The sequence below is a fragment of the Corvus cornix genome, chromosome 14, assembly GCF_000738735.6.
Source record: "Corvus cornix cornix isolate S_Up_H32 chromosome 14, ASM73873v5, whole genome shotgun sequence".
NCBI lineage: Eukaryota > Metazoa > Chordata > Aves > Passeriformes > Corvidae > Corvus > Corvus cornix.
The window spans coordinates 4,917,171-4,944,947 of NC_046344.1; the positions used below are offsets into that span (position 1 = coordinate 4,917,171).

Here is a 27,777-nt window from a genome sequence, read left to right on the forward strand (position 1 = left end):
CAACAATAGAAGCCCTAAAGGGGCCTGTGTGGCACCCAGTGCAAAGTGTCTGTGATGCAAAACCCTCCCAAAGAGACGGGGAGCTGGGACAGTCTGAGCAACACCTTGAGCTGGGATGTTGGTTCAGACACAGCTCTGGTGAGGGGAACAACACAAACACTGTCCTGCAGACCAGGGGGAGTACAAATGCTCTCAGGTTTGAAAAGGGTAACTGGGAGAGCCAGGCCATGGGATGGGCAAGGGGAGCAGGGTGCAACTTCATCAGTGAACTACACCAGAGTGTAATTCCTCAGAACACAGCAACATGCACTGTTCAAGGCCATTCCTTGAGCACAGCAAGAGTGGTTACTGAAGGCCAAGTGTATCCAAGAGCCAATGTGCCAAAAACACGCACCAAAACCAGGGCAGGCACTGGGAAGGTCATGTCAGCGCTGTCTCCACCAGCGCAGCACCACTTCAGCAAACATTAGAAGGAAACATCAGAGGAACTGATGCAGCACCTGACCACCAACCATGCCTGAAAATCCTCCCCTACTAACCTGGAGTCTAACATGGGAATTTTGCTCTTTGCAGATCTTAATGATGCCCCTTGAATGAAACTCGTTTCTCCCCTTAAAAAGTTTGTATGAGGAAAGCAATTCATTAGCTGACAAACCTACCACAGAGATGCTGCAAAGCTTGCAAGAGTAAGGGCATTCCAACTTCAGCTGAAGACAAATTATGGTTTAATACAACTAAGTGTAAATGTTTAATTGCTTTCAACTGAATTCAAGACTAGTCTGCTCCAAGAAATCATACCAAATTTTTCCATTCATGCCTCCTGGATTACCTCTAAGATTTAAAACTGAAGTTTTTCCTAAGAAATCCAGAGAATATGCCAGTAGACCAGAGAGGAAAGAATAAAAAAAATGAAATTTAATTAATATAATCATCAAACACAGATTGTTTCATCTTGTACTCTCATAGCTGTTGTAGTCCTACACAAAGGACTCTGCTTGACAGGAGGATGACTGCAGGATTCCCATGTTTTCACAGCAGTTAACAGGGTCTTCTATTTCCATAAACAAGCATAAGGTTTTTTTAGGGAGTTCTTAAATGCTTTTTCAGTGGACCTAGAAAAGAATTCTGATGTCCCAGTTCCTTCCAGAGCTTCACAAGCAGCAACAGTAACCGAGGTGGGGGGATACACTGTCAGTAAACTGGACAGTTGAACCCTGTAGTCTCCCGCTCTCCCTCAGCTGCTGCCAGACAGTTTTTTAAAGCAAAAACCCATCACCTCTTTCAGTTCCACCAGGCTTTGGTCAGGAACATTGCTCATTCCTGATGGGACAACCTTGAACCTGTACTAGAAGAAATTTCATACCCCACATGTTTCAGAGTTATCTTGTTACTGTCCACGCAGGAAGGGGTAAAAGGTCAGCCCAGGTGTAAAGAGAATACAGGAGCATGCAGCAGAAGCCAGAGAGGCAATGAAAATATAGCAGCAGCAGCACAAACACATCAACATTCAGTTATAAACTTTATTCCAAAATTCAACAATTCAAAGAAAATACATTGCAATTGTTTTCGCTTTTCAGACATCCCAAAATAAATTACATAAAATACTTGCACAATTCTAAATATTAAAAAGATCATAAAAATGGTGCTCTCATGTGCCAAGATTAATCCTTTTCCGTTTTGACTACATTAGAAGTTGCCTGTGCAGGGATTATTTTCATAGCTATGCAGGAAACAATACAGTTTTCAGGTCTTGATGCCTCAGTAAAGATTTACAGGCAAAGGCACTTAAGGGCAAAAAGAGATCAAGAGAGATAATGTCCCATTAAAGTCAGATCTCTGTACTCACACACAATTGCTAACTAAACACTGCTGTAAACTGCAGAAGGTTTTAAGTCAGAAACATTATTCCTTATCAACAGAATGGAAAGTGTGCTTTTAGATTACATAGGGTACAGGGGAGTTTAATTTTAATTCAAGACCTTGACACTCCCACAAGGTTTCCAGGGCTTTCTACAGAGGCATTTGTCAGAAACAGTGTGTTTGTATTGGGCCTATCTTGGCAGGTTTGAGCCATGCTGATTTTTACTGTCCTCAGCTCCCTGTTGAGGAAAAATGCCATTTATTCAAAAATTAACTTTTTCTTCCTTCTTTATGCCACACTTCTTCCCAGATTTCTGGGTGCTGGCATTCAGATAGATAACCACAGAACAAAACCTAGCATCAAGCACTACTCCCTTCAACACATTCCATCACAGTGTGCAACACAGCAACATGTAGGGCTAACACTGTGGAGGTTTCTCTTCCTACTGTACCACACCAAACTTCTGATGTGTAGTGAGCACATAATTATCTTCCAAAGTAAAGATATGGGTTTGAAGCCCAGCTCAAGGTTAGTATCAGATAGCTAGGATAGCAACCCCAAATTTAGAAAGTTTATACACATTTTCATTTACCCCAGGAAACACTTGCTCCTTTCCACCCTGATTTCTGCCTGTGTCTGGGTCATCCCAAGGTACTATCTCCCCTTCATCCCAGAATTTGTCTATTGACAGTGCTACTGCTGGTCACATGCTCAGGTCAAACACTGTATCAAGCTCTGTATCAACTTCCTAATACTGTCATATTGCTCATTACAGCACAGTAAAGTAAAAGAATGTTTTCTCTATTGTATTTGCTGCCCCAGTATTTCCCTATAGGATGACAGCTAGGCAGTATTTGGTAGCAGTCTTGGTCCTGACACATTACACACTCTCCCCTTAATGTGCCAGACCTCATCTCTGGTTACCCTCTGGAGAGATCCATGACAGAGTCACAGTTACAGACCTGAAATATTATACACAACAACACAGTCCAGCACTGCTTTTGCACTTAGCAAAATGACCTTTCTTCTTAACATGACTTCCAGAAAAAGAGGGAAACAGATCTCAGCTTCTACCAAAAGGATTCTAGCCCTTTTATTTTATGTATATTTTTTTATCCTTCCTGCAGATGACAGTCATGTGACCAAAGCACCAGCAGGAAAAATTTACCCATTGGGAGTGCAAATGACATTCTTCAGACTGCTTTGGGTATGGAGAGCTCCCAAAACTGCCTTTGGAAATAGCACAGGCAGCGTTTCCACCGATGGGATTAAATGAAATCAGCTGCATTGTGCTGCAGCCATCCAGTTTCCTCTTTGGCTGCAAGTACTGGCACAAACTATGATAAGCCTCAGATAGTGTTTCATTGAAATCACAGAACTGAGACAGCCCTGACTTATTGGTATTCTGAGAAACTGTGGTGACTGATTTTTAATTTAGAAAAGAAAAGGAGATAAAAGTCTTAAATATAAGAGTGTGCTTTCTGTTTACAGGAGACTTTATTACTCTTTGATGACAAAGAAACCATTAGTGTTTCCAGAAAACCTTCACTGTGTGCTTGTAAAATTAAATTCCCCTTTCAATAAGTATCATGATTTATCTGGTTCACCTTAAAAAAACCCCACACATTTCAATGTCTTTGAAGGATGTTGGTACAACAGTAGGAACTATCCAGTCAAAAAGTACAGTCTGCAGAGAAGATCAGGAAAGACCCCTGTGACTATATCCTCCACAGCCCATCAGGTCTTTGGTCTTTCCATGGATAATGATATTGTGAGTGCTTTTTCTGGATGCAGTCCTAATTTCTGTATAATCCAACCTACCACTTCTGCTCCCAAACCAAACTGCATGGATTAGGTATGAGCAATGTAGTCAGGTGAACGTTCCAGACAGTTCTATCTTCTAAGTCAAGTGTTTTCACATATTAAGAGCTGGCCCTGAAAAACACATGTAACTGTGTTTTGCAGGGTGATTTTTCAAGCAGAAAAAGCGCTCACAAGGGTATCCCTTCACAGCACACTCCTGCCCTGACAAATCCAAAAAGCTGATTATGTCATCAGACATTTCAGCACAAAACAGTACTACACATATCATCATACACACACGTGGAAAAGGTCAATAAATAAGAAATCCCAGCTGACACAGTAGGCCTAGAATAGCCCTATGACAAAGAAATGGCTTTCTAAAAGCCTTTACAAGGTCTGCATAGACTGTAAATGTTCAGTATAAAAATAAACAAAAAAGATATTAAAATATGATACAGTAAAAATTTTAAATTGTGAAGCACAGGTAACAAATACCAGTTGAATCCCTTTGCATACACGGGCTAAAAACTGGAGTTATGTCATTGGCCACTTTCTGATTAAACAAATTATTTTAGTTGACCTGAAACAAAACTTTGTTTGACATGAAATAGCTTAAGGCTTTATTGCTTTCATTTGAATTTGACAACTGAATTTATAATCCACATTGTGAAACAAAACATTATTGAAGTGTTTTGGTTATGTTTTTAAATCCAAACTCTCTGTACCAGGAGGGTAAGGTTAACAGTCAGCCAGTGGCTTTTAGCCATAAAGTCTGCAGAGACAACCTACCAAAGAATTACTCATTTATGGCTGAAATCACGTAAACCGTCATTAAAAAGGGGCTGATATTCCCCCCTTTTCCATCTTTGATACGCTTGATCTTGGTACAAATAGTTTTGTTTGCGAATCAAATAATTCAAGACCACCAGACCCTGCTACCAAACCTTAGAAGTGGGTGTAGCTTTTCTTCACCTGCAGCAAGGGAGGGACAATGACAACGTCATCGGAGTCATCGGAGTGAGCCTCATCCAGGGCCACGGAGGGAGCAGAGGAGGACCTGCCTGAAATGATTACAGCAAACAAGGTCATTAACGAACAACACTGACAAAAACAAGCCCTTGTGGCAAGTGTGGCATTTTCTGAGCCATTAAGTTTCCAAGCTTACCTGGAGTTATCCAGTTATGGATGACTCTGATCTATCTTTTTCTGCATGGAGCTATTTCTGTTCCTCTTTAATGAACCAGAGTGCACAGCAAGGGTTGAGCTGACACACTGACCATGCATGAGCTGTCTTATTGCCTTTAAATCTTTGCAAGGGGTTACACACACCAAGTAAAGCCATTTGATACCAAAACCAAGGCAGGTCACAACCAAATATTTATTGAATGGCCAGAAAAGGAAAAATTGACCAAAGCTTTAACTAAGCAGAAAGGTCACAATGAGAACTTGACTCAGGTATAGATGGAACAAAGGAAAACAGATACAAAGACAGAAGCTCTCAGTCACTGTCTTTAACCCTTATACATGTAAAATACTCCAAATATTGTTCACACGCTGTTCTACTGTAATGACAATAAAAATAGTGACCACACCATTGGGGTCTTTCCCTTTATTTTTAATTTTGCTTCTTTGCCATTTTTCTGGACGTGTTTCTAGGCATCTCATCTACTCCAAAGTTTGAATAAGTGTTCAGGGTGTGAACAGATATTCCTGATGATTCCAGTGAACACTGGACAATCAGAGAGGTAAAATGAATATGCAGAAAATCCCTGACACATGAAGAGCAAAACCAGCAGCATATAACCCCTGTGCAAGAGATGTAGGAACTAAATCATGACTGCTATTAATACCTTCTAGCACAATATCCTCCCCTCAGCTATTAATACCTTCTAGCACAATATTCTCCCTCAGCTCCACTTATTTTTCATTTTCAAACAGAAATTCTCTGAAAACACTCTCCCAGAGAAGAAAACAAATCAAGAGAATCGGTGGTAGAATGAGGAAACAGGCACGAAGTCTGAGGTTCTGACCTGAACTGGGGGGCACACAGAGAATATTACCCAGGGAGAACAGACCTGCCATGGGTCTTGCAGCAAAATAAGAGATTCCTGACACAGGAAAAAGATCTCCTGGTATGGAAGAGCAGGCATAACACAGAAACTGGAATGTGGAATAAAGAAAGGGGACCACAAGTGGCCTGGGAATAGGAAAAGAGTGACAGACAGAGCCTGTGAATGGCAAGGGGGATGCAGGGAGGCCATTACATTGGCCTCAGCCTACAAAAGCAAGGAAACACATCATTTTCTAGTTAAGTGAAATTCTTCTCTGCACCAGTCAACACATAATGTCAGAGCTTTTCAGGGAGATTTATGAGACAGTAGTACTGGTGATACGGAGGAGCAAAAGGAACTGCCAAAACCAGGGTTGATAACCAGAAGAAGCAACTCCAAGAATAAACATGAATTATACATGAAACAGCTTAGTATTATCCAAATGACTCCTGATTATATCCTGCTCTTAACATATGATATTTTCTTGTCCTCATTTTCAGTTTGGTATCAGCTTTATCTTTGTGCTTATGAAGGGTAAGCCCTGGTAAGAGTTAAGAGTTATATGTAAATTCACTAAGATTCCAAAAAAGCCTGAAATGAAGTTAACAGTTGCAGCCAGAGTGATCAGTAATATGCAAAGTAAAACACTGCCCTTAATCAAGATTGCTGTGCATGTACAGAACGTATTCTTCCTTCCTGTCACTCCCCTGACAGAACAAAACACAAAGTTTCACAGACTGAATTGTTAGTATCTGTTTCATTTCATGGGAAATAGCAGAAATGGCTTTATAAAATCTTCAGGTTCTGAAAGCAAGCAAAGCAGCACTGAATAATACACTTATTTTTTTTTAATTAATTTTTTTCTTTTCCTAGAAAACACAGAGACATCTAACCTGATGCAAACAATGAATTACAAGTCTGCAATGCCAGACCAGGATTATATACACTTATTCTAGCAGAGGTGTAAGGTATTTTAAAACACATTTTCATCTTCCCCATTGTTCTTAAAATAATGCCAAAAGGGTAGTGAATTGAAATGATTTATTGCAATATAGACATTGACTGAAAGCTTAAAATCATTTTAAGACCCAGAGGTCATGAAATGCAAGTTTGGACTTGGGACAAATGAAGAAAGAACTTGTTCAACAGCTGCATGATTTAAAGCTAGAAGAATTTGATTGCTTTTAAATTACTCAGCTACTCAACAAGCTCCTTGTCTCATGTCCTTTCCAAGCTGCAGGATGACCACTGAAATCCCAATTTACCATCAAACCCCCATTTTGCCAGCGGATTTCTGTATCAGTCAATGAGCTTGGAATGCCAGGGGTGGACTCTCAGTTAACTTTAGTTTAAGCTACATAAATCCACATGGCAAACAACGAAACAGATCACTGAGGGGTTGCATTTACACCAGAATGCTCTCCTTCCTCTGGGAGGTTTTTCCCAATTCATCTTTTGGGAGAGTTTGGTTAAACACTCCAGTGCACCAGGACCTAACACTTGAGAGAGCTCAGTGCCACACAGTCTCTTGGGCAGCTGTGCAGTTCCAGAAGCACATCCCCAGTGTGCCCCTCCACAATCCACCTGGATACATTCTGTCCCCATCCCAGAGTTTGAAAACACCTCCCACATTCATAAAATCAGTGTCAAACAAAACCTGCTCTGCTCCCAATCGTTCCTTTTTGATATTCACCAGTAAAGGCCTGCAAGGAAGAAAGTTTGGAAGTATGGTTTTCTCTCTCTTCCAGTATAAACTATTCCAGAACTTCTTCACTCATCAACTTGTCATCATAATCTGCAATAAAACTTAGCTTAGGAGACTTCATAGCTAGACAGTGACTGTGCTCTGCTGGTATTCATATGACTGTACTAGTCCAGTACAGCCTAGCTTCACCTTACACTCCTCTTTGGCTCTTAGTAGGACTAAGCATATTTATGGGATTCTTTCTCTTTGAGTAGAATTTCACAACTGTTTTGCTCTGGCTTTAGAGTGAGCATGCCAATAATCACTACTCCAGTAGAGCTCAGGCAAAACAGGGTGCTACAGCACTTTTTTTTTCTGGATACTATCACCAAACATAATTAAAGTCACTCAAAACTCAAACATCTTCAGAAGCAAGTACTACCTACTCCTTTCACAAAGTAGAACGTGCCTCCGAACATGGAAATACGGAACACAGTGAAGTTTCTTAAACACATTTTCTTCCACTGAAGTGTTACCTCTGTTTTCACAACTCCTGCAAATCTGGCTTATTCCCCACCTACCTTAGAGAAACAGCCTCACTGCTTACAGCATTCTCTGTCTCTGAGCAAGTCTGCAGGGACTGGCAGCTTTTCACTGACAAAAAAACCAAGTCAGTGTTTCTCAGGTCACACTCAAAGTTGCTCCTTTTTTCCCCAGGTGGTCCATAAAAGCCTAAAATATCCCACTCTGGACAGAACCAGCCTTTTTCAATTTAACTCCTTTGAAGCTGCATGTCTAAGGCCATCTTATCTGCAGCATTGTTTTGCCTTTCTTACTCAGTACTTCTAACATCCTCCTTAAAAGCCTCTTTGGCTTTAACTCCATCTTCTCACAAACAGCAATAAAGAACTCAAGAAGAAAACCAAATGGCACAAGAGCCATAAAAGAGACAGATTTTCTCAGTTTGTATTACAGTAGTACTTGCTGGCAAGGTTATCCAGGACTTCGTTTTTCCCCTTACTGCAGCAACTGAAGACTGCTGAAAAAAACGTGACTAAATGCACATGGCTGCCTAGGATGGCTCTTTCTAGCAGATGTCTGTCTGTCTTCTGCAGAAACTAAGTCAGGGTTGTGGAAATGCTCTCAGCTTGTCTACGGCTAAGGGCCCAAAATGTGATGGGAAGTACCCTACTCCAGCTACAGGGCTGAAAAGGAAGCAGAGAGGCAATACAGGGGAACACCATGTTCCCTCAATAATTACCACTCACACCAGAGAGACCTTCCAAACCACAGCTGGGACAAACAGACAAAGCACTGTGAAGAAGCTGGTGCTGAGACTGTCAGAGCTTTTAATTTTTATGTAGGGAACTGCACGTGCCAGTAGAAGCAACATGTCACCAAATAAAGCCACACATGGAGTACAAGGATGCGCTTGCACATGTGTGTGCACATGCAGATGTTCTTTACAAAACTGTGCATGCACCCACTCAAAACACCCAGACTTTTGAACACAGGGGAGGGACATTACCAGGAAGAGGAGAAGTGAGGACTGAAGGTCTCTGGAGTGCTGCTGAGACTGGTTTCTTCTCTGTGACGTAAACTGCAGGATCTGCTTTCCCACTGGGGGCACTGGGCACAGAGGGCCTGCAAAGAGACACACATTCATAGCATGAGGCACAGAACAGCGTTCACAGAGTGTGCTGAAGAGTTTCTTGCATTGCTGCCTTATCACCTGCAGAAGTGACCCCAGACACTAAAGTGAGGTGACAGCCACCTAACTCTCCTTGTAACCATGGCAGCCAACATTAAAAACTTTCAGTAGACCCTGGAGAGAAAGGAAGTATTTTTCAAGACAGAGTCACCATAAACCTAAGCAGCAATCAACTCACTGCACTCTGCCTGAGCTAAGTCACTTGATGGCATTGTAGCTTTTCCCTCTTCTTCCTCCGCATAACCCTTCACCTGCACATGTCAGGGCTTCAGATTCACACATTAAGCAAATGTATCAGCAATCCGTGTGATAGCAACAGTAACCTTTCTGTTCCACAGAGTCATTATTTTACTTTACTTTCACTCACTGCTATGGAACAGAACATGCAGCCGGAGAGAGGAAGACTCCTGCTGCCACAAAGCTCCTTTTAGTTGCACATCTTTTGAATCTTCTCAGGAACAAGCTCTCCCTTGTCTTTTTTGTAACAATGGCCTTGTTCTCCTTCTCTGTCAAGGAACCCACACTAAAATTCTATTAAAAAAATACTCCTCTCCTGTAATAAAAATGATTTTGCTACTGCATGTTGCAGAAGTATCTACTCCTCACTTACCTCTCCTGAAGCAGTCCTGTACGTGCTAAGTGAGCCCTGAAAATGGACTGGATGAACGTCACAATCTCATCTCTCTCCTTGCAATCAGAAGAAAAGCTCAAGGATTCTGATGTGGAAGACAGGCAGGAATTCTGCAAAGCAATCAGATTAAAGAAAACTGACCATTTACAGATTGCACAGAAGCTTGATAGAACCTTTCACAATCTCACTCTTGACTATGTAACTGGCAGTAGAACAAACATCCCCATCTTTTGGTCTGCAGTTTTTAAGGTTCTGTAAGACTAAATCAGCAGGAAATGCAAATCTGATCATCACATAAGCTTTGAAGCATCAGCATTCAATTAATGAAACAGCAGACACCTGCAAGGAAAGTTCATTTATTTTCCAGGAAGGAAACCTTTTGAAGATTAAGTTGGTAAGAGAACCTTCATAATGGATTTATCTTCTGCTTGTATCAAGCCAAGTATTCAGTCCTCCTACATTGGGCCAGCTTACCAGAATCAAAGAGCATGTAAAGTGCAATCAGATGGACAATCTGGATGGAGAATTACAAATTAACTATAGCCTGCTAAAAGTCCAAAGGATATTTATATACCTGGCAAATGATTTACAGAAACTGAATGTTTTACTGGTAAGGAAATTTTTTCATATTCTGAACTAAATAAACTGGACATGAGAGAGGATGCCAAGTCTTGGACTGAGCATGCCACACCAAGAGCCCTTTACTTTTCAACCCAATAAAAGATGCTTTCCAGATTCTTACTTCTGAAGTTCAGTGAAAAAAGTTTATCTATTACTAATGATGCAGTAGTGAACACTCGAGAGCAGGTAGTTTTCAACAGCACTCCAAATTAACCAGTTAAAGGGTGTGTTATCTGATGGGAGAACCAGGGAAAAACAAAAGGCTACAAGGCTACAAGGCTGAGAAGTCACAGCTTTGCTTCTAAGAAAGTAAGAAGGGAAGCCAGGGAATGAGCTCAGTATCTTTCTAGAGTTACAGTGGTGTTGCCAACCAGCACATTGAAACAATCACCAGGTGATCAACAAATTAAGCCTGGAAGTAAAGTCCTTTACACTGCAAGATAAACACAGAGTGATGCTGGGATACCCATCTGCCCCCACAATTACCTTGGTGCGAGACTCTGCATCAGGCACGCTGTTATCCAGCAGCGCTTTCTGTCGAGCTAAATGTCCTCTGAAGGCTGCCTGGAGCAGAACAACTGCCTGGCATGGAGAGAAGTAGCCATTAGCTCCTCTGAAAGGTAACCCACAGACATTCCACCTTCAGGGTCAGCTCTGGGGTTTAAATTCCATCTGGGAGACATTCAGGGCTGATCCTATCAAATGTAGTGAAGTTCTAGCTGCCAACACCAGTCCATATTGCACCAACACAGCACCATGCTCCCATTCCCACATTAGATTCTGGCTACCCAGAGGGCTCTGAGATGCTCTGGTACAATCAGAAACCAAGCCAAGCCTGGCAGACCTTGTGGTGATTACACTGAATGTAAGGCCTTTCACTCCCCTCAGAGATTTTACTGGGTTATAATCAACAAAAAGCATTTAGAACAGCATGTTTGTGTCACGTGGTTAGATTTAGTTCTAATTTCTGAAAGTGGGATTTTAAATGTTCTGGAAGAAACAAGGGTAAGATGCTACACCATGCTATTTGAAAAAAACCCAGTTTAATCAAAATCTTTCTGCAAAAGATTTATCAAGAGGTGAATTTGTGTGACAAACTTGTCAATGTCTTCATAATTCTCACAGACATTTCTCCTTAGCAAAAGTTTTCAAATCCTACTTCAAGTCTTTCTGAAGATTCATCTAAATGAAAATTAAATCATGATTAGAATTATCTCATTCAGAAAAACTTTCCTGTCTGTTGGTATCAGATTTTGTTCAAAATTTTCAGAAGATTTCATCTTGCAGAAGGTACCAAGTATGGAAAATTGGAAACCAAAAGGCAAACACTGACAAAACATATGAAACAAAATCAGGATGTCAGAAGGAAGATTACTGCCAGTGTGAAGAACAAATATTATCTTGGTAAAACATCTTTGAAGTTATTTGCTTGCACTTTGATACAAATTAAATCTGTTGTACTGTTTTGTTGGGTGTCATAAACACACTCACCTCATCCAGAGCAATTTCTTCTTTCTGAAATGAAAAATGCCCATGTTAATGCCACAAATATATAAAAGTTTTAGCTATTAAAGATCTTCCAAATTTTCCCAATAATTAAAAGACACAGAAACATCTGTCCCAATCCTTGCCAAACTCAAGGAAATAAAATCTTTTAATCTTTCAAGATGTGTGGATAGATACTAAAACAACAGTCAGATTCAGAGGGGGATGTCCTTGCTGTTCCCTGATAGGAGAATCTCACCTTGTTTTTGTACATCTTCCAGCATGTCTGGATGATTTTGGCTGCTTGTTCTTGCCTGTGATTTTCTTTGCCTGGAACTGTGCAGACTGGTGGAGCCTGCAAAGGAGAATCTCTGAGTTAGTACAGTAAAAGTTAACTCTGAGTTAGTACAGTAAAGACACGGAGCTGTGAGGGAGCAGATTACAATGACTCAGGAAAATCAGCACCAGAGCTCATCCTGCCTGTAGGGCAGAAGGAAGTTCAAGAGGAAACTCTGAGTTCTGAACCCTGCTCATATTCAAACTCATCATGGAGATGACTCTCAGAGTGAAACACATCCCTGCCCTGCTTTCAGCCCTCAGCAGGGCATGAGAATGGAACAGCTTCCATTTGCACACTCTATTATCTTTCTATGCATTGCTAAGGCACTGCTAACCCACTGCTTTGTTGCTCAGAAATGATTTTTATGTTACCAACAGACTGAGAACAAACATCAGGTGACCTCATTTTGCAGTTTTTCTCCAGGAAAGACAAGTATCAATTAACCAGGGAGGTCTCTAATGCCTCATCCTGGCAACTGTGGCCCCATAATCATCTCTTTATGCTTACTGAGAGCTGGCCATTGTATGACACCAAGCTTGTGTAAGTTGGCATAAATCTACTCTTCTATCTTAATGAAATTAATTAGAGGAAAAAGAAAGAAACCAAGAACAAAACAAGATTTTGTTCCAGTAATTTCTCCCGAGGTGTGGTTGCATATTCCACCTCTCACCATTTGATCCTTTTGATCCCTAATTATCCCACTCTAATTGTCATACCTCACTTGCCAAACAAAAGTTAACTGCAAGTTTAAAAGACTAATTTAATTTGTTGGTGTAAAATTTTAACTAGAGGAACAAGAGATTTTATAGACTCTGAAAAAAACCTCCTGATTCTGTGAAAAGGATTTATTTATAACCTAAAACCACTGAGCTACAGGCTTAAGTTTAGCAAATGGATCATGTCATATTAAAAATGACAACCTACTATTAAAATGAAAAATTGGTAGGAACTTAGTGATAATTACAAATAATGGGAACATTTCAATAAATGGATGGTTACTGGCCAAGAATATATATAGTCTGCAGAGGGAAAAAGGAGCTGTTTGTTGGCTGTTTTTAAAGACTCCAGTTATTTGGTATTCAAAACATCCTCCAGCATCCATGAGCCTGTAACACACAGAAAAGAATCTACAGAATGGCACAGTATATCAGAAACCAGAACCCTCTTAAGGCACTGGACATTTTTATTAGTATTTTTTACTATGTGTATTTCAGGGTCTATTTATTTTTAAGTGCAAATCAAAATCCCCAGTAATAATTTCCAAGTAGTATTTAGTGAAATGAGATTAACATGGCCAGAGTGCCTCTGAAAGCAGCTCTGTCAGTGCCCATCCATCTCTACTGGCCAAGTACCACACTTGGAAGAGGGACAGAAGATTGCAAAGATATCAGGTTTGGACATATTTCACAAAACCCCCAACAGATTACAGAGCCACATTTAAGACTGTCCAGGATTAACAGATGCACAAATATATTTATTAAGTATCAGAAAAACCAGAAAGAAGAGGTTATGAATACCTCAACTCCAGGAAAACTACACTTGAAAGTGAAGTTCACTTACTTATTTCATTGTATTGACATCTTCCTTAATTCCTGACTTAAATATTATGTTCCATCAGCAGCAGAATTAAAACCCCCTCAATTTCCATGATGATTAGTCTTCTACATCCTGTAAATCTTCCCATGAAAAAGCACCTCACTGCCATGCTAACAGAAAAGCAAGTGAGTATTTTCTGACTGGACAGCACTTGTGCCCTAAGTGACCACCTGGCCAGCAGAAAAAAACACTGAAAAGGGATTTTTATCTTTTGCCAGTCTGCCAGTGAGCACATTTACCTGTATCTCCATCCTTTATCTAACTGTCAACTCCTACAAGACCTCCCTCCCTCTACAAAATTGGACTGAAATTAGGCACTGGCCTCAGATGCTATAAGAAGATAAAAGCAACCACAAATTTAAAATTTTTTTTAAGTATTGGGAAAAGCCCCAAACACTTAAGAGTTTAAGTCTTTGCAACATTACACTGAACAAGAAAAAAAGCAACAGCAAGGCAGAGAATTATTAAGAGAGAACAGCTTCAAAAAACTCCCCAAGTTGCAGTGGTTATTACTGAGAAAACTTATTTTCAACAAATATTGGGAGTTAACCATCATTATCTCTATGACAAGGTTTAATGTTTCTCTCCAAAAACAAAACTAGCAGCTCTTTAGACTACCAGCTCTATTTGAAATCTGTATCAGGCAGATACAGGAAAAAGAGAAAAGAAAAAAACAAACAAAAATATGGCTGTACCTTATTAAGCTCTTCCACTGTATCTTCTGCCATTTTTCTTTTCTCTTCCTCCAATTTTAACTCCAGTTTCCCTACTTTCTGTGTCAGGTTCTGGATTTCCTCACTAGGGTTGGAAAAGCAAATATATTTATAGTTTACAGAAATTTTCTGTTGACCCTGCTTTGAAAATACTGAACCTATTTCATAACGCTTGGTTGCTTTGGGTTTGTTTTTTAAGGGCAAAGAGGGAAACTGCTCAGGATGATACCTGTTCTCACAGTAAGAGACACATCAATTCTCAATCTGTGATAGCCTTATGTTAAAATTAAGAAGTCTCAAGGTCACCGTGGTAGCCTTGATACTATTAATAATGTATTTTGGTCTGCCACAGTTTCATAGTTGTCAGTCGAAGTCCTTTCTCACAAAACAATATTGAAATCACTTTTTTTCTGCTTCCCTTGCACAGGATTGTCACTCACAGTTATACAGAATACAGGGAGTAACTGGAATGACACAGAGGCAATGGTCTAGAAACACAGGCTAAGGTAAAGAGAGTACAACTTTTTCCTAGAGAAAAAATGTCTGAGCCCAACACAAAAGCTTTTTCCACTTACCTTATGGATTTTTATTATAATTTAGATCTTATTTTTGCTATACTACTTAGTCTTCCTCTAAAAGCACTCTATAGAATTCTTCCCCTAGTAACTTACTCCATCCCTCCAAAACACTTCTGCTTAAAAGAATCCCCAGCTTCTTGCAGTTCAGAGGAACTCCTATAGATTCTGAGCCACTTCAAAAGAGAGTTATACTTTAAGAGATTTTTTTTGTTCTGAAAGGATCTATTAATACAAAATATTTTACCTTAAAGTCTGCTCTTCTGTACTCTTTTCTTCCATCTTATTCTGCCACTTCTGCAGCTCCAGCTCCACTTCAGCCTTAGCCTGCAGTAACTGCTTGATATCTACTCTACAAAGGTACAAAAAAAAATCTAAGTGAGACTTAAGACATTCATACTTCCACAAAGCAGATCTTTTTTCTTTAAATTTCTAAATAAATTGGGTTTTCTCAAATTTGTAAAGTAACTAAATGTTTAATTTTTCCTTTTAAACAAAACAAAGTGCATGTCCGTGCTCACAGTGCTCAGATTAACCTGCCCCAAGGCCCTGACACACCAAACCAATCCAGGCAATACAAACTGCAAATCAATCACTTATGGGAGAACAGAAGCCACAGCATATCTTTGGGCAGAGGGCAGGTTTAAATGGAGAAAGTGGGAGATCAGGACAAAGTATGTTGAAAAAAAACCCAAACCACACACAAATTTTTACAGCACAATACGAGCAAGAAGTGCTGCATAAACATATAACCCTTCAAAGGGTTTTCAGTATGGTTGGCTAAAAAATAAGCCTTGAAAAATGTGCTAGAAGCAAGCAGAAATTCTCATTTTCCATCCTCTGGCTTTTTTTCTGCAATGTAATTTTACAAAGCAAGTAGGATTAGAAAGAAGCTTTTGAAATAAAAACTGAAGGGATTCTCAAAATTAATTTTTTAGCTGAACATGTGAAGTACTTATTACATCATAATATCATACATCATAACAGGATCAGAAAAAACGAAATAATTCACACCTACAGAAGAACATCCCAGACAAGAGTCTCACTTACTCTTTACTGAGTAGAAGATTCTGAAGTTCCTTCCTATCACTCTTCAGTTTCTTCACCAGCCTTTGGAGGCGACAGCATTCTTCAACCTGGTCTAAATGTCGGGATGCTGGATGATCCAGGTCTACAGAAGGTGAAGATGACACAGCAAGCACTTGTGATGCCTCACTGTCAGCTGATGACACCCTGGTACTCTCCATGGCACACACTTTCTAAGCAGGGTAAATTTACATGGAAAACACAAAAGAAAAGGAAAAATTAAATTTAGCACAAAATTACTTTATTTAGGCCATGATAAAAGATCAAATGGAAGCGAATTCTAAAATGTGCATTATTTCTAAGAGGTATGATAAAAGAAAACAGGGAGGGAGGGCTCATGCTACAGGCAGCAGTTTATGTGTATGAGGCAGAATGCACAAGGCTGAGACACTGAAGGACAACATGCCAAGAGCACAAGGCAGTGGTTCTGCATTTTCTGCTCCCAGACAGGTAAGAAAACCACTGAACTATGTGCACTTACTTTTTCTAGATCCGAAATCCTCCTCATCAGCCTCTGTCTGCTCCACTCGCTGTAATCTAAACACAGTAACAAAGCTTTAAACGTGTAACTACATCCATGGGGCAACATTGTTCTTGCTTTTTGAAACTTCTGGCCATATCAAAAGACCATTTAAAGATCTCTGAATCCTAGCTTCAAATATCTACCAATGAAAAAATGAGAATGGGCTTAAAATACCTGACTTCTAAACTAATTAGCTCTGAAATCAATATAAGTCATTCACATTCACCAGTTTTCAACCACTGAAAAGCAGTTTTCTGGGTTTTCTGAGTGAAATGTTAAATCCTCTACCAATTCCAGTTTGGAATTCTCAGGGACAACAATAGAGGAAACACAGGTCTGACTGGAGAAATCAGAGAGAGTCCTGAGAGAAAGTTCTCATTCCAACTTTGCCGCTCCTGGATCTTCACCTCTGTAACAACTCCCTTATATCTACTTTGGTGGGGTCAGGCTGTCCCACACCTTTCAGATGTACCCAAATCCCTTGCCCCATATTCACCAACTTTCCAGCACATACTTTTTGTTTTACTGGGAGGAGGGGAACTGCTCAGCACATGATCCAGATCTTCCTTCAGCTTCCGATTCTCAGCCTGCAATTCCTTGATGTTCCTGGACAGTCTCAGCACAGCAGCATTCAGTGCCTTCAGTCGTTTTTGGGTGTCTCTGCCCTCTGTACTTGGAAAAGGGGTCAAAACCAGAAAGTTAACTTAAAAGCAGAAAACAAGCAGCATTAAAAAGAGTGGAGCAGTCTCACTATTCAAGTCAGTTGGCTGAGTTGACAGCCTCAGTTCCCCCATAATAACATTCCTCAACATTTTTACTTGGGGAATTACCTATTCTTTTTTGGAAAAGCATGCAAAGACCATCTTGCTCAACACTTTCACAATTGTTTTAATTTGTGTCAAAGAAAAAAGATACTTTCAAACATCAAAAATTCATTTACTACTTTTACTTCCTCCCCCACTCTGTTCTATCAATCTTTGCACAAACAAAGGCACTTGTATGAATGTTATCTATCTTATTTTCTGTTTGCTTTGTTAACCAAACTTACAGTGCTTTACCAGCACTCTGAGAACCTCTGATTTAAAAAACACTTCAGCCAACTGTGAGACTCCTCCAAAAAACTGTCCAGCATAGACAGCCAACCTGCAGGCTCTGAATTGCTTTTGTTCACTAACAAACATTGAGATTGGGGGAGAGAGAGAGGGATAGACAGAGATGGAATAACTCTCGAACAAATCCAACAGCCAAGAGTATTTTCAGATAACTACGACTGCTGCTCTGCTGTAGAAGAAACTATCCTTGTGTCTATAAACCCCAGAGAGATTTGAAACAGGTTTGAAGAATAAATCTAATACGGAAATGAAAGGCATCAGAAACGGGAAAGCCTGTTAGGTGTTAAAATGACTTTAAATATACTACAGGGATTTTTAAATTTTTTCTAATAAAAGGGGCAAGAAATCTGAGCTTCTAGATGTGCAAAGTTGTAAAGTTTGTTCACAAAACAGATTTTTAGTGAGATGAAATATTTTTCCTTCATTGCTATGAGAAAATTCTTAAAAACTTACAACTGGAAACAAAGGCCTGAAGTAACTGATGGACTTAGGTTTTGCACAAATGCCACCGCCAGTGACAACCACAGAACAGTTTGTGAAGGAATCTTACATCCCATCCAGTGGAATAATCACAAGGTAAAAGGGGAGACAGCCTACAGTTAGTGTCAGAGTGAAAAGCTGAATTTTTAGCTGATCTTTTTAGAAATTAAAATGAAGAAAAAACCAAACAAAATAAGGCTGTCCAGATGTCACAAATGACTATTCCACAGCTGTCCCAGGCAGGAGGGGAAAAAAAAAAAAGAGTAAAAACCAAAACAAACCACCAAAACGGGACAGTGACAGAAATGATAGAAATCATAAGCATACCACTCAGGGACATTATTTTAGGCTCATCTAAACCTAAATAAAAAATTTTATTTCAGTTCATTTTGATGGCTTGAAAAGTTAGTTTCTAGCTACAACTGTTTACTAAGCTTCACACACAAATAACCATACCTCAGCATTAACACTGAAAAAGAGGAACCAAATGCCATTCACTTCAGCCAGAACTAATGAAGACAAGCATCATGAAAGAAATACTCTCAAACAACTCTTTCAATGTGCCAGAGTCCTGACCTTCAACATGATTTATTATTTCAGTGCTCAGCCTCTCAAGCAGAGACTGACAGTCACGTAATGGAGAGAGACTGCCCTGACCACCAGTTTTTGAAGCTATGAAAAAATGAGGACAAGGAAGAGACCTGATGACTTATTTTCACCTGTAAATAAATCAGGTGTGATGGCTTAGAGCCTTGAGAGGCTGGTCACTGCATGGCTGAGCCAAAGGATTTATTTTTTTAAAAAAGTGACAAAACAAATTGCGGTTTTCAATCCACGAGTGACAGTGAATTAGGGAACAGGAGCAGTACAAATAATGACCCTAAAGAGTTCTCACATGTTTCTATCAATCTAAATAATTACACCCAGTGTTAAGACAGTTGTCTGTACTTAACACTAAGAGGTCAAGTATATTTTGAAGTGGTGTGGTAACGAATTTTACTATCCTACAAGACACTCTTAACCTCTTCTCAGCTCAAACAACACTCACTTGCAGTGATGCTTTTAATTTGCTCTTAGTGGAGCTTTGCTTCTACCTTTGTGCTTTGACTTTTACTGCCTCTATAAACTGTTCACCCTCACCACCATGCCCACATTTGCACACCAGTGACAAGTACTAGAACAAGCTCCTCTGACAACAGCTTACTAGTCTGCGTCTCTGTACTAAAGGAAAATAATGTTTACTCCAAGAACATTTTCTTTGCAGCACACATTCTAGAGCAAGATGCAGAACTGACTCAAGTATGAAATGCCAAACATCCAGGGAGTTTGTTTCAATTACCAGAGATGCCAGAATAGGTGTGATTATGAGGGAAGATGTAACAGAGATAAATTTTCAGTGTTATCATGTACTTTTTAAATAGCTCTGGTATTTTTCCACATCCACAAAATGATCTATCTACAAGCAAAAAAAATGTGACTAAGACATATTTCAAGGCTGTGAAGCCAACCAAAGCAGTACCAAAAAGCAACTCCAGCAATCTAAATGACAAAAACTGTTCCCATGTAGTAGTTTTCCATCAGTTGAAGTAGGACACGAATGGTGTATCAAACATGCATGCAAACATTTGCCTCAGAAGAATTAAACATACTTTTTCCTCATAGTCTCAGACTTGGCCAGCAGGACTTGGAGGCGATGAACCTGTGAAATACAGATTCCATTAAGGAGCATTAGCAAGGTCAGCTTCTACAGCAACACATTTGCTCATTAGGTGAAAATCAGAACAAGACTCTTTGGGTAGTAGCAGAGCTAATGATGCCACCACCGAAAATCAGGCTACTGTTGTATTTGCTTCCATCTCAACACTACACTTGTGGATGTACAGTAAGGTTCTTTATTTGCCCTTTTTCATTGACACACTCAACTTCTGGAAGAAAAACATTTTTTCAGTACATACAGCTGTAGTTACGAAAATATCTATGAAAACCTACCAATGACAGGTGCTGCTAAGGTGTAAGAAACCTGTCCTGCATGCACACTGAAGGAGCTGTCAGACATACCTCTTCATAGTAGGTTTCCATGGCTAACCTCACTTCTTCCAAATTACTGGTCTTCATGTCTGCCTGGAATTCACTGAAAATAGAATAATACAAAAAATAATCCAGTCAGATCAGCAAAAACACTGCAAGACCTGGTGGCTCATAATTTCTGGGTTTATAATTGCTGATACATTCTCAGGAGCTTATTAAAATGTCTTAAGGAATAGAACACAAATGAAAAATAACATGGATTTCCAATTCTCTTTATTAGCTCATCCAATACAAGCCTCTATCCCCCTGCCCCCTCAAAGTCATACTTAATAGTGTTGTCTTTCTCTTTGCACTGCTCTTCGAGCTTGACAATCTTCTGCTTTAATCCAGTAACCACCTACAGAAAGAACAAAGAGCTCATGAGTCCTTGAATAATCTGTTTCTTCACAGAAGGTCTATTCCAGTCTGCCCTGTCTATATAAATTGTACCTAATCAGGTACACTTATTTCTACATATTTCAGTACCTAGTAAATCATACACATCTGCTATGCTGTGGAAAAGAGAACACTGATGAAATCAGATGCCTGATTACATAACCAGCTTAAGAATATGTATACACAACCATAAAATAAAAACATTACCCATTACCATGCCAATTTCAAGGCAGCAAACAACAGGGAGAATACTTCCTAAACAGACTCAAGACAATGACAAAGAAAGCACCCCAAAATAATGTTCATTCTACATCTTTGTTACTGACTCCTTACCTGATTACAGAGATAAAGGTTACATGATTCCCTAACTGATTATTCTTTCTGACCTCATTTTATTTCTTTAGCAGTGTTTCACCTTAGCAAGAGGAAAAAGGACAAATGAAAGCAGAAAGTAATGAAGACACTCTCACCCATCCATTATCAGTCTTCTTCTCTGACAAAGCTCGTGCCAGCTCAGAGCCCTGCAACATAACACAGAGAAAGCAAGTGACCAACTCTGCTACTTTATTCTACTGCTGGCTCTTTCCACAGAATTTTCCAACCTACTCAACTCCACAGTCACTTCACATTCCAACAGCTGAAATTCTGAACTCCCTATGCTCACAGCTTTCTACTAGCACATTTCTCCCAAGATGTAGGTCAGCACACAGCAAGTGATAGCCACAGGAAATTCAGTAAGATTCAAGTCTGACTATAACCACAAACGCTTCTTGTCAGGGCCTGACAAGGCTGCTCTTCTGCCTCCTGGCCAGGTCTCAGGACTGCTTGAACCCATCACCCTGCAAGAGGTTAACTCCCTTCTACTCCCAGGCAAAATATTCAGAAAATGGCCCCCTAATGAGACAGCATTTTCATTTTACCTTCAGGAATTACAGGTATCTGTGCTAAATGAACTTATCTGTACTGCATGGCATCATCTTCCTTTGAACTGAGCTGCACTGCTGTTCTGGGATACACAGACCAGAAATCCCATCACACAACCTCTCATATTCCAGCTCACCACTCCTAGGAGTCACCACACTACAAACTCCTACTCTTTTGCCTCACTTTTATCCCCACAAGGAATATCCACCCTGGAAGGATCCAGCAGTTGTTCAATCTGTTTATCCTTTCTATTGTTCTCCTCTTCCAGTCGACGGAGCTTCGTTTTCATTCGATCTCCCTCATTCTTCTGAGCCTGTATTGTCTAAAAGAGGGGAGGAAAATCTTAAGCACATTTCAGAATAGGAAGACACAGAGTTCTCACATGAAAACACATTTTGATGTCAAAAGCAATCCAATTATGATGGCAAAGATGATATGAAAAAAGAGGAAGAAAATGCCAAACCACAAAATCATCACAGTAGACCAGAACAGTCACCAGGACAGGACAGCTTAGGGAGGAGACAGAAGAAAGATAAAAGGAAAAGATCTAACAGAAAGATCTAACAGAAATGATCAACCAGAGCCAAGGTATTTGTCTGTAGGTAACCCCAGTGTTCAGCAAGCCCAGTCCTCACCTCTCATACACTGCACTAACCTCAACAGAAAGCCTACTCTGACCATATCACACCGTGAGAACAATGAAATTGTCTTAGACAGACACAAGCTTTAGTTTAGCCTTACATTACAAATGCAAAAAATGTGGTGGATGTCCCAAGTTGTAGAAACTAAAGTATTTTGGATCGTTAAGGCCACGACATGTACAGGTGGATGGAGCAATGCCATGACTTTTTATGTAAGTATCAGAAAAACTGTACCTTTTTCAGTTCTATAATTTCATCATACATATCTTCTTTCTCTTTGTAGTCCGGAGTTCCAGGAATGTAGCCTACAGAAAGGGGTATGTAAAATAAGTAGATCCAAAAGAGGCATTTTTAACCAACCAGAAACTTTACAGTTAAAGAGAAATATCTAGAACAGCACCAGAGTGGAAACTAGGCCTTTTTTCTTTCCTTGAAGAAGAAAAATCAGCAAGGAAATTAATTCTGGAAATGGAGGTGAAATGGAAGTGTTACTGTATGAAACTTCTGCCAGATTTTGTAGCCAATTTTTTTCCTAATTACTCCTCTTCTCTGGTGCTATATTAAAACACCCATCTCAAGAAAGACACAAATTTTACAGAAGACTGCAGTCTTCTCATCCCAATAAATCCATTATTTACAAAAGCTTTCTAAGAATACAGTTTTCTATTTATGCTTACCATGTACAAATGCATCATCTTGTAAAGTTGCCAGAAACTGTGTATTACCAGTAAAAGTATAGGTGTCATTTTAAATGGAAGTGGAATTTTAAAGTTTACAGTTCTCCTTTAAGGAATGCAGAATAAAACTTTTAAAGTTTGCTCTTCTCATAAAAGTCATTTGATTTTAATGTCACAACCACATGATAAAATACTTTCTAGACAAGAAGTAAAAGGAGTCAATTACACAGAATTTCAGGCAAGCAGATGGTTTCTATCAATGGTTCCTAAACTATGTTTTGAAGTCACAATAAATTGTCTACAGCTGTCCCATTGAACCATATTATATTTGCAACCTTTTCAGCTGCAAATGCATGGCAATTTGCAAAAGTTCTGAAAGCTAATAGTGATTCATTGCTCAAAAAAAAAATTGGAAATCCCTGCCTTAACCAATTTAGGAATCTCAAAGAAGCATCTCATGGATCATATTTTGACACATACATTTTAGTAAACTAAAACGGCTCTTGCTTTACTGGAGCTAAGATCTTAAGCAATATGTGTTTTTAGAGGGGAAAAAAGATCATTCACTTTTATCTACCACACCAGTATAGAGTTTACCATTACTGGAAGAACGAGAATGTTTTGGCTTTTTCATTCCTAGAGCTTCCTTCAAATATTCTGGAGTGCTACTGGAAATGTTAGCTCGCATATGCCCCGTGTCAGCATCTGATTTCAGAGCATGGCTCATTCCTGCCAACAGAAATGGAACAAAAATGTGAAAATCAGGGATAATTGTGAATTAAATTTGTGGAGTTATTCTGAGCAAATGCAACATGGAAAGCTCCAGATGCTGTCAATTATTCCCTCTATAAATTCCAATGCTCAAGATCAGATAATTCCAACCACCCAAATAAATAACAGTGCAATTAATTCCTATGTAGCCTTTAATCAAATACAAATCTATTTTTAACAGTTTATATGTTAAGCTGTCCACAACAATGAATTTTATCCATCAATGCAAACAACATTTCTATACTAATACCTTGTTTCAGAGATCCCAGCCACATCTGCCTTGGGTTTTTAACAGCTGCATTCTCAAAAGAAGCATGGCCCATTCCCTGCAGAGATCGCCAAGCTGCAGCTTTTTTAGGATACAGTTGTGTGCTCGAGCTGTAGGGAGACTCTACAGCAAAAGAAAATATCTCAGTGTTGCCTTCAAAAGCTCAAGGTCACAAAAATTCTTGTTGTCTTGTTCTCCAAAGTTCTCAGACTCAATTCTATTACTTACAAAAATAGAATTTAACAGCATATTCCATACTGGCTTATATGGAGCAATGGAGCAGTCGCATTAAAAAAACCCAAAAAACTCACTATAAAGAAAAATACAATTCCAAAAAATGAAGAGGCTTAGAAAAATGCATAGTGACAGTCGCATGACTCAACACATGTGGGAATATTTACATGTACAGTTTGGATAGGCATCATTAAGATACCTGCACATCTAAATATTGTTATTAATGACACTTTAAGGTAAAGTCTTCTCTGAAACATTCACTGGAAGCCTAAAAAGGAAGGTAAATGGAAATATATATCAAAAACACATAAACCCCAGAAAAAAAGGACAAAACCAATACTAAAACTGCAGATCTAATAATAATAACGACATTGTACTGTGAAAAAAACCCAACCCAACAAATGAAACAGAGAACTGCTAAATGTACACACAGAGATCTATGACTCGATGGGAGAGAGCTCCAGTAATTCCAGAGTCCCTCTACACAACAAGTATCAGCATTTCTCCAAAAAGACAAGGAGAAAAAGAAATTCAGAGTGGTTGCCATCAGAAGGCATAACATGAGGAAAAAGTAGTTTATGCTGGAGAATCAGGAGTTACAACCAACCCATAAACTTCAATATTTTAGCCTATACAAGCTGGACTTCACAGGTCACTGAACAGATCTCAAATAGGTGTGCTCTGCACACAGCAGTGAGTAATTCTGAAGAGAACAACAAGATGTTGTCTCAAGTAAATCTTCCAGTTCCTGTGTCCCACAGATGTATCTGGTTTTCCAATTGCAGAATAAAAAATTTTGGAACACTTACTTGGTGACTTTGGAGGCTTGTGAAAAATCTTCTTCCTTAATTTCTGAAAGAGAAACAGGTTCTTTTATCTATTGAAAATATTCAACTCTTAAGGTTTCACTATGTAATCTCAAAATTGGCTCAAATCTCCATTTTCCACGAAAATCTTTTGTTCTAACAAGAAAAAACCTTTTCTATAGAAAAGAAAAATAGTAGCATTAAGCATATGCAGATTTGGGCACAGCAATGGTCACCAGAATTAAGGTGGTGCCAACTTAAGTCTGATTATACAGATAAATTGTCAATTCTTGCTCAGAACACTACAACCTTTCCCATCAATATTAAATATGAGTAGCAGCAAATTCAAGATGATCCCAGAGTAGAGGCTGATCTGTAGAACCTTTTAGCTAAAGGAAGGAGTTATTTAATTCCATTAAAACTCTCCAAAAGGATTACTTAAGTTCATAACTTGATAGAACAGCAAAATAAAGCCAAACATCATTTGCAGCCCCAGTGCTGAGAATTGAGAAGCCAGAATTACATCTGGAATTAGAGGAGGTTTGTGAATCAAGCCCCATTCAGTGCCACTGTTCACTCTACTCTCTGAAGGGTCCTTGGTGAGCAGGAGGCACCACACAGATGCAGCAGGAATTTGGGGCATTAATCAAAACTCACCATTTCTGTATCTGACTCGCAGGCTATCACAGATAGGCTGTCATCTCCCTGGGAAACAGAGACAGGACATTTGCTACTGAACATCTGGTAATAACACACATCCAGAAAACTTTTACAATTCAGCAAAGCTGGAGTGCAATAAATTCAAATAGTAAGAACCATTGCATTGCTCAAATGTCAAAGGAGTGAAACAAGCATTTTCAATTACTTAAGATAAAAATAAGCCATTTTTCAAAAACACTGAAGCCACTGAAAGATGGTGAGGTTCCTGCTGCAAAAGCCAGCATCATTTGCTCTAACACAAATGGTTTGGGGATATTGTGAAAGTCACTTCAGAAACAAACCACCACAGAATGGTTTGGGTTGGAAGGGACCTTAAAGATCATCCAGTTTCAACCCCTGTGCCATGAGCAGGGACACTTTGCACTTGAGTCACAGAGACTTGGCACTGCAGTGCACAGCATTACACCAGCTGAACCTTCAGCTGGTTCTGCATTAATTTCTGCACCATTTAAGCTGCAACTCACTCAGCTGTTCCCTTCCTCACTTGCTCACCCTACCCTTGCTGTGCTATGGGATTGTTCAGTTCCTACATTGAAATGGAGAAGTGATTAGGCTGACGGAAAAAACCTCAAACCCAAGGAAGATGACAAGTTTCCCTACTTGTCAAATGCAAACATATCCACAGCTGAAGGATAATTTCCACTTAGCTTTCAAATTATCTGGATGCTGCCATCACAGAAAGACCTTTTCCACTTGCTGCTGAGCCCGTGGCACTCAGCACAAATCTTCAGACAGATGCTGATCTGTGCCTGTAAGAGGCAGGGGAGCGGATGAAGTATTTTTGGAAACCCTGGCTGGCAGAACAGGAGGAAGGTTAAACAGCCTGTCATGCTGGCTGAGAGCAAGCAGGGATGTGTCCTCACACACCAGGCCATACAGTTTTTCATTTCCTGAGGCAATGCTCCTTGCAGCACACTGATTAATTTTGTTATTTTAAGGCCTCTCATTCTAAAATATCTCTCTCCATAACTGCAGCTATCATGTTTGGAATCAGAGAACATGGGGGATGCTCAGCCTTGATAAATGGTAACAACAAAACATTCACCAGCACACAAACATGCAATAACAGCCCCACCACTGTCCTTGGTAACCTTCACAGCCCCTTTGCTCCTGCAAAACTGCCCAAACCAGAGCCACCTACAGCAGGCAACAAAAGAATGTGGGGGCTCCCAAAGGGGCTCAAAACCTCCATCTGGCTGCTGAGGGGGTGGGAATCAAACGCCAATACAGAATCACAGAGTCACAGAATTACTTAGGTTGGAAAAGCCCTCCAAGATCCTTGAGTCCAACCTATGACTGATCTCCACCTTGCCAACCAGACCATGGCACTGAGTGCCACGTCCAGTCTTCCCTTAAACACCTCCAGGGACGGCAAATCCACCGCTTCCCTGGGCAGCCCATTCCAATGTCTAATCACCCTTTCTGTGGAGAAATTCTTCCTAAAGTCCAACCTAAACCTTCCTTAGCGCAGCTTGTAAGTCTGTCACCTCAGTGCCGTGCTACGGGTCACTCAGGAAAACACAGGCAGAGCCCAGAGTCCCGCAGGCTGGAGACGGCAGAAGCCATCCCACTCCCTCTCCGAGCCACCGTCTCGCCGGCCTGGCAAGCCCGGGGGTGCTCCAAGGCTTTGCCCCGACCTCGCGGGAAAGTTTCGTGAGCCGAGCCCGGGGCCGAAGCAGGCCTAGACCCGGGGCCCTCTCCTCCTCCCCGCCGCTCACTCCTTACCAGCTCCCCCTCCGCGGCCGCCTCGCCGGCCCCCCGGGCCATAGCGGGAGAGCGGTGGGAAGGCCTCACGAGGCGGCAGGGCCGCGGGGGCCCCCTCGGGCCGCGGCTGCCGGCTCGGGGCTGGGGGCGGCCATGGCCCCCCGGCGGCACTTCCGGGTCGCGGTAACCGTGGCAACCACCGCGCAGGGCCGGCGCCCCCCGGCGGCCCGGGGCGGTGGCGCATGCGCAGAGCCGCGGCGCACCTGCGGGCAGGGCCTGGCCGCGGAGCGCGGGTGA

At 40.5% G+C, this 27,777-nt stretch overlaps 1 protein-coding gene across 2 annotated transcripts; it reads right to left on the reverse strand.

The window, feature by feature from the left end:
- Positions 1 to 1,502: 1,502 nt before the first annotated feature.
- Positions 1,503 to 27,659, reverse strand: IQCE (IQ motif containing E). Of its 2 annotated transcripts, none has more exons than XM_039560218.1 (22): positions 27,502 to 27,659; positions 25,714 to 25,761; positions 25,060 to 25,102; positions 23,999 to 24,139; positions 23,575 to 23,706; positions 22,535 to 22,605; positions 21,868 to 21,981; positions 21,206 to 21,256; positions 20,627 to 20,697; positions 20,331 to 20,403; positions 19,922 to 19,971; positions 17,195 to 17,352; positions 16,639 to 16,694; positions 16,122 to 16,330; positions 15,319 to 15,423; positions 14,479 to 14,581; positions 12,107 to 12,202; positions 11,854 to 11,877; positions 10,849 to 10,944; positions 9,721 to 9,851; positions 8,928 to 9,043; positions 1,503 to 4,725 (listed from the first exon to the last, which is right to left on the reverse strand). In XM_039560218.1, the coding sequence occupies exons 1-22, from the start codon at positions 27,541 to 27,543 to the stop codon at positions 4,610 to 4,612; spliced, it is 2,046 nt and encodes a 681-aa protein (XP_039416152.1). In that variant the 5' UTR covers positions 27,544 to 27,659; the 3' UTR covers positions 1,503 to 4,609. The 2 variants fall into 2 exon arrangements, with proteins under 2 accessions (XP_039416152.1, XP_039416153.1); XM_039560219.1 differs by lacking the exon at positions 27,502 to 27,659 and adding an exon at positions 24,245 to 24,518 and having other exon boundaries at positions 25,714 to 25,759.
- Positions 27,660 to 27,777: the final 118 nt, after the last annotated feature.

Excerpts from the sequence above, each read along its gene's own strand:
- IQCE (XM_039560218.1), bottom strand. The coding sequence starts at position 27,543 with ATGGCCCGGGGGGCCGGCGAGGCGGCCGCGGAGGGGGAGCTG. Across the intron at positions 12,203-14,478 it reads CAGTGGAAGAGCTTAATAAG|GCTCCACCAGTCTGCACAGT; the intron begins GTACAGCCATAT and ends TCTCCTTTGCAG. Across the intron at positions 11,878-12,106 it reads GGAAGATGTACAAAAACAAG|AAAGAAGAAATTGCTCTGGA; the intron begins GTGAGATTCTCC and ends TTTTCATTTCAG.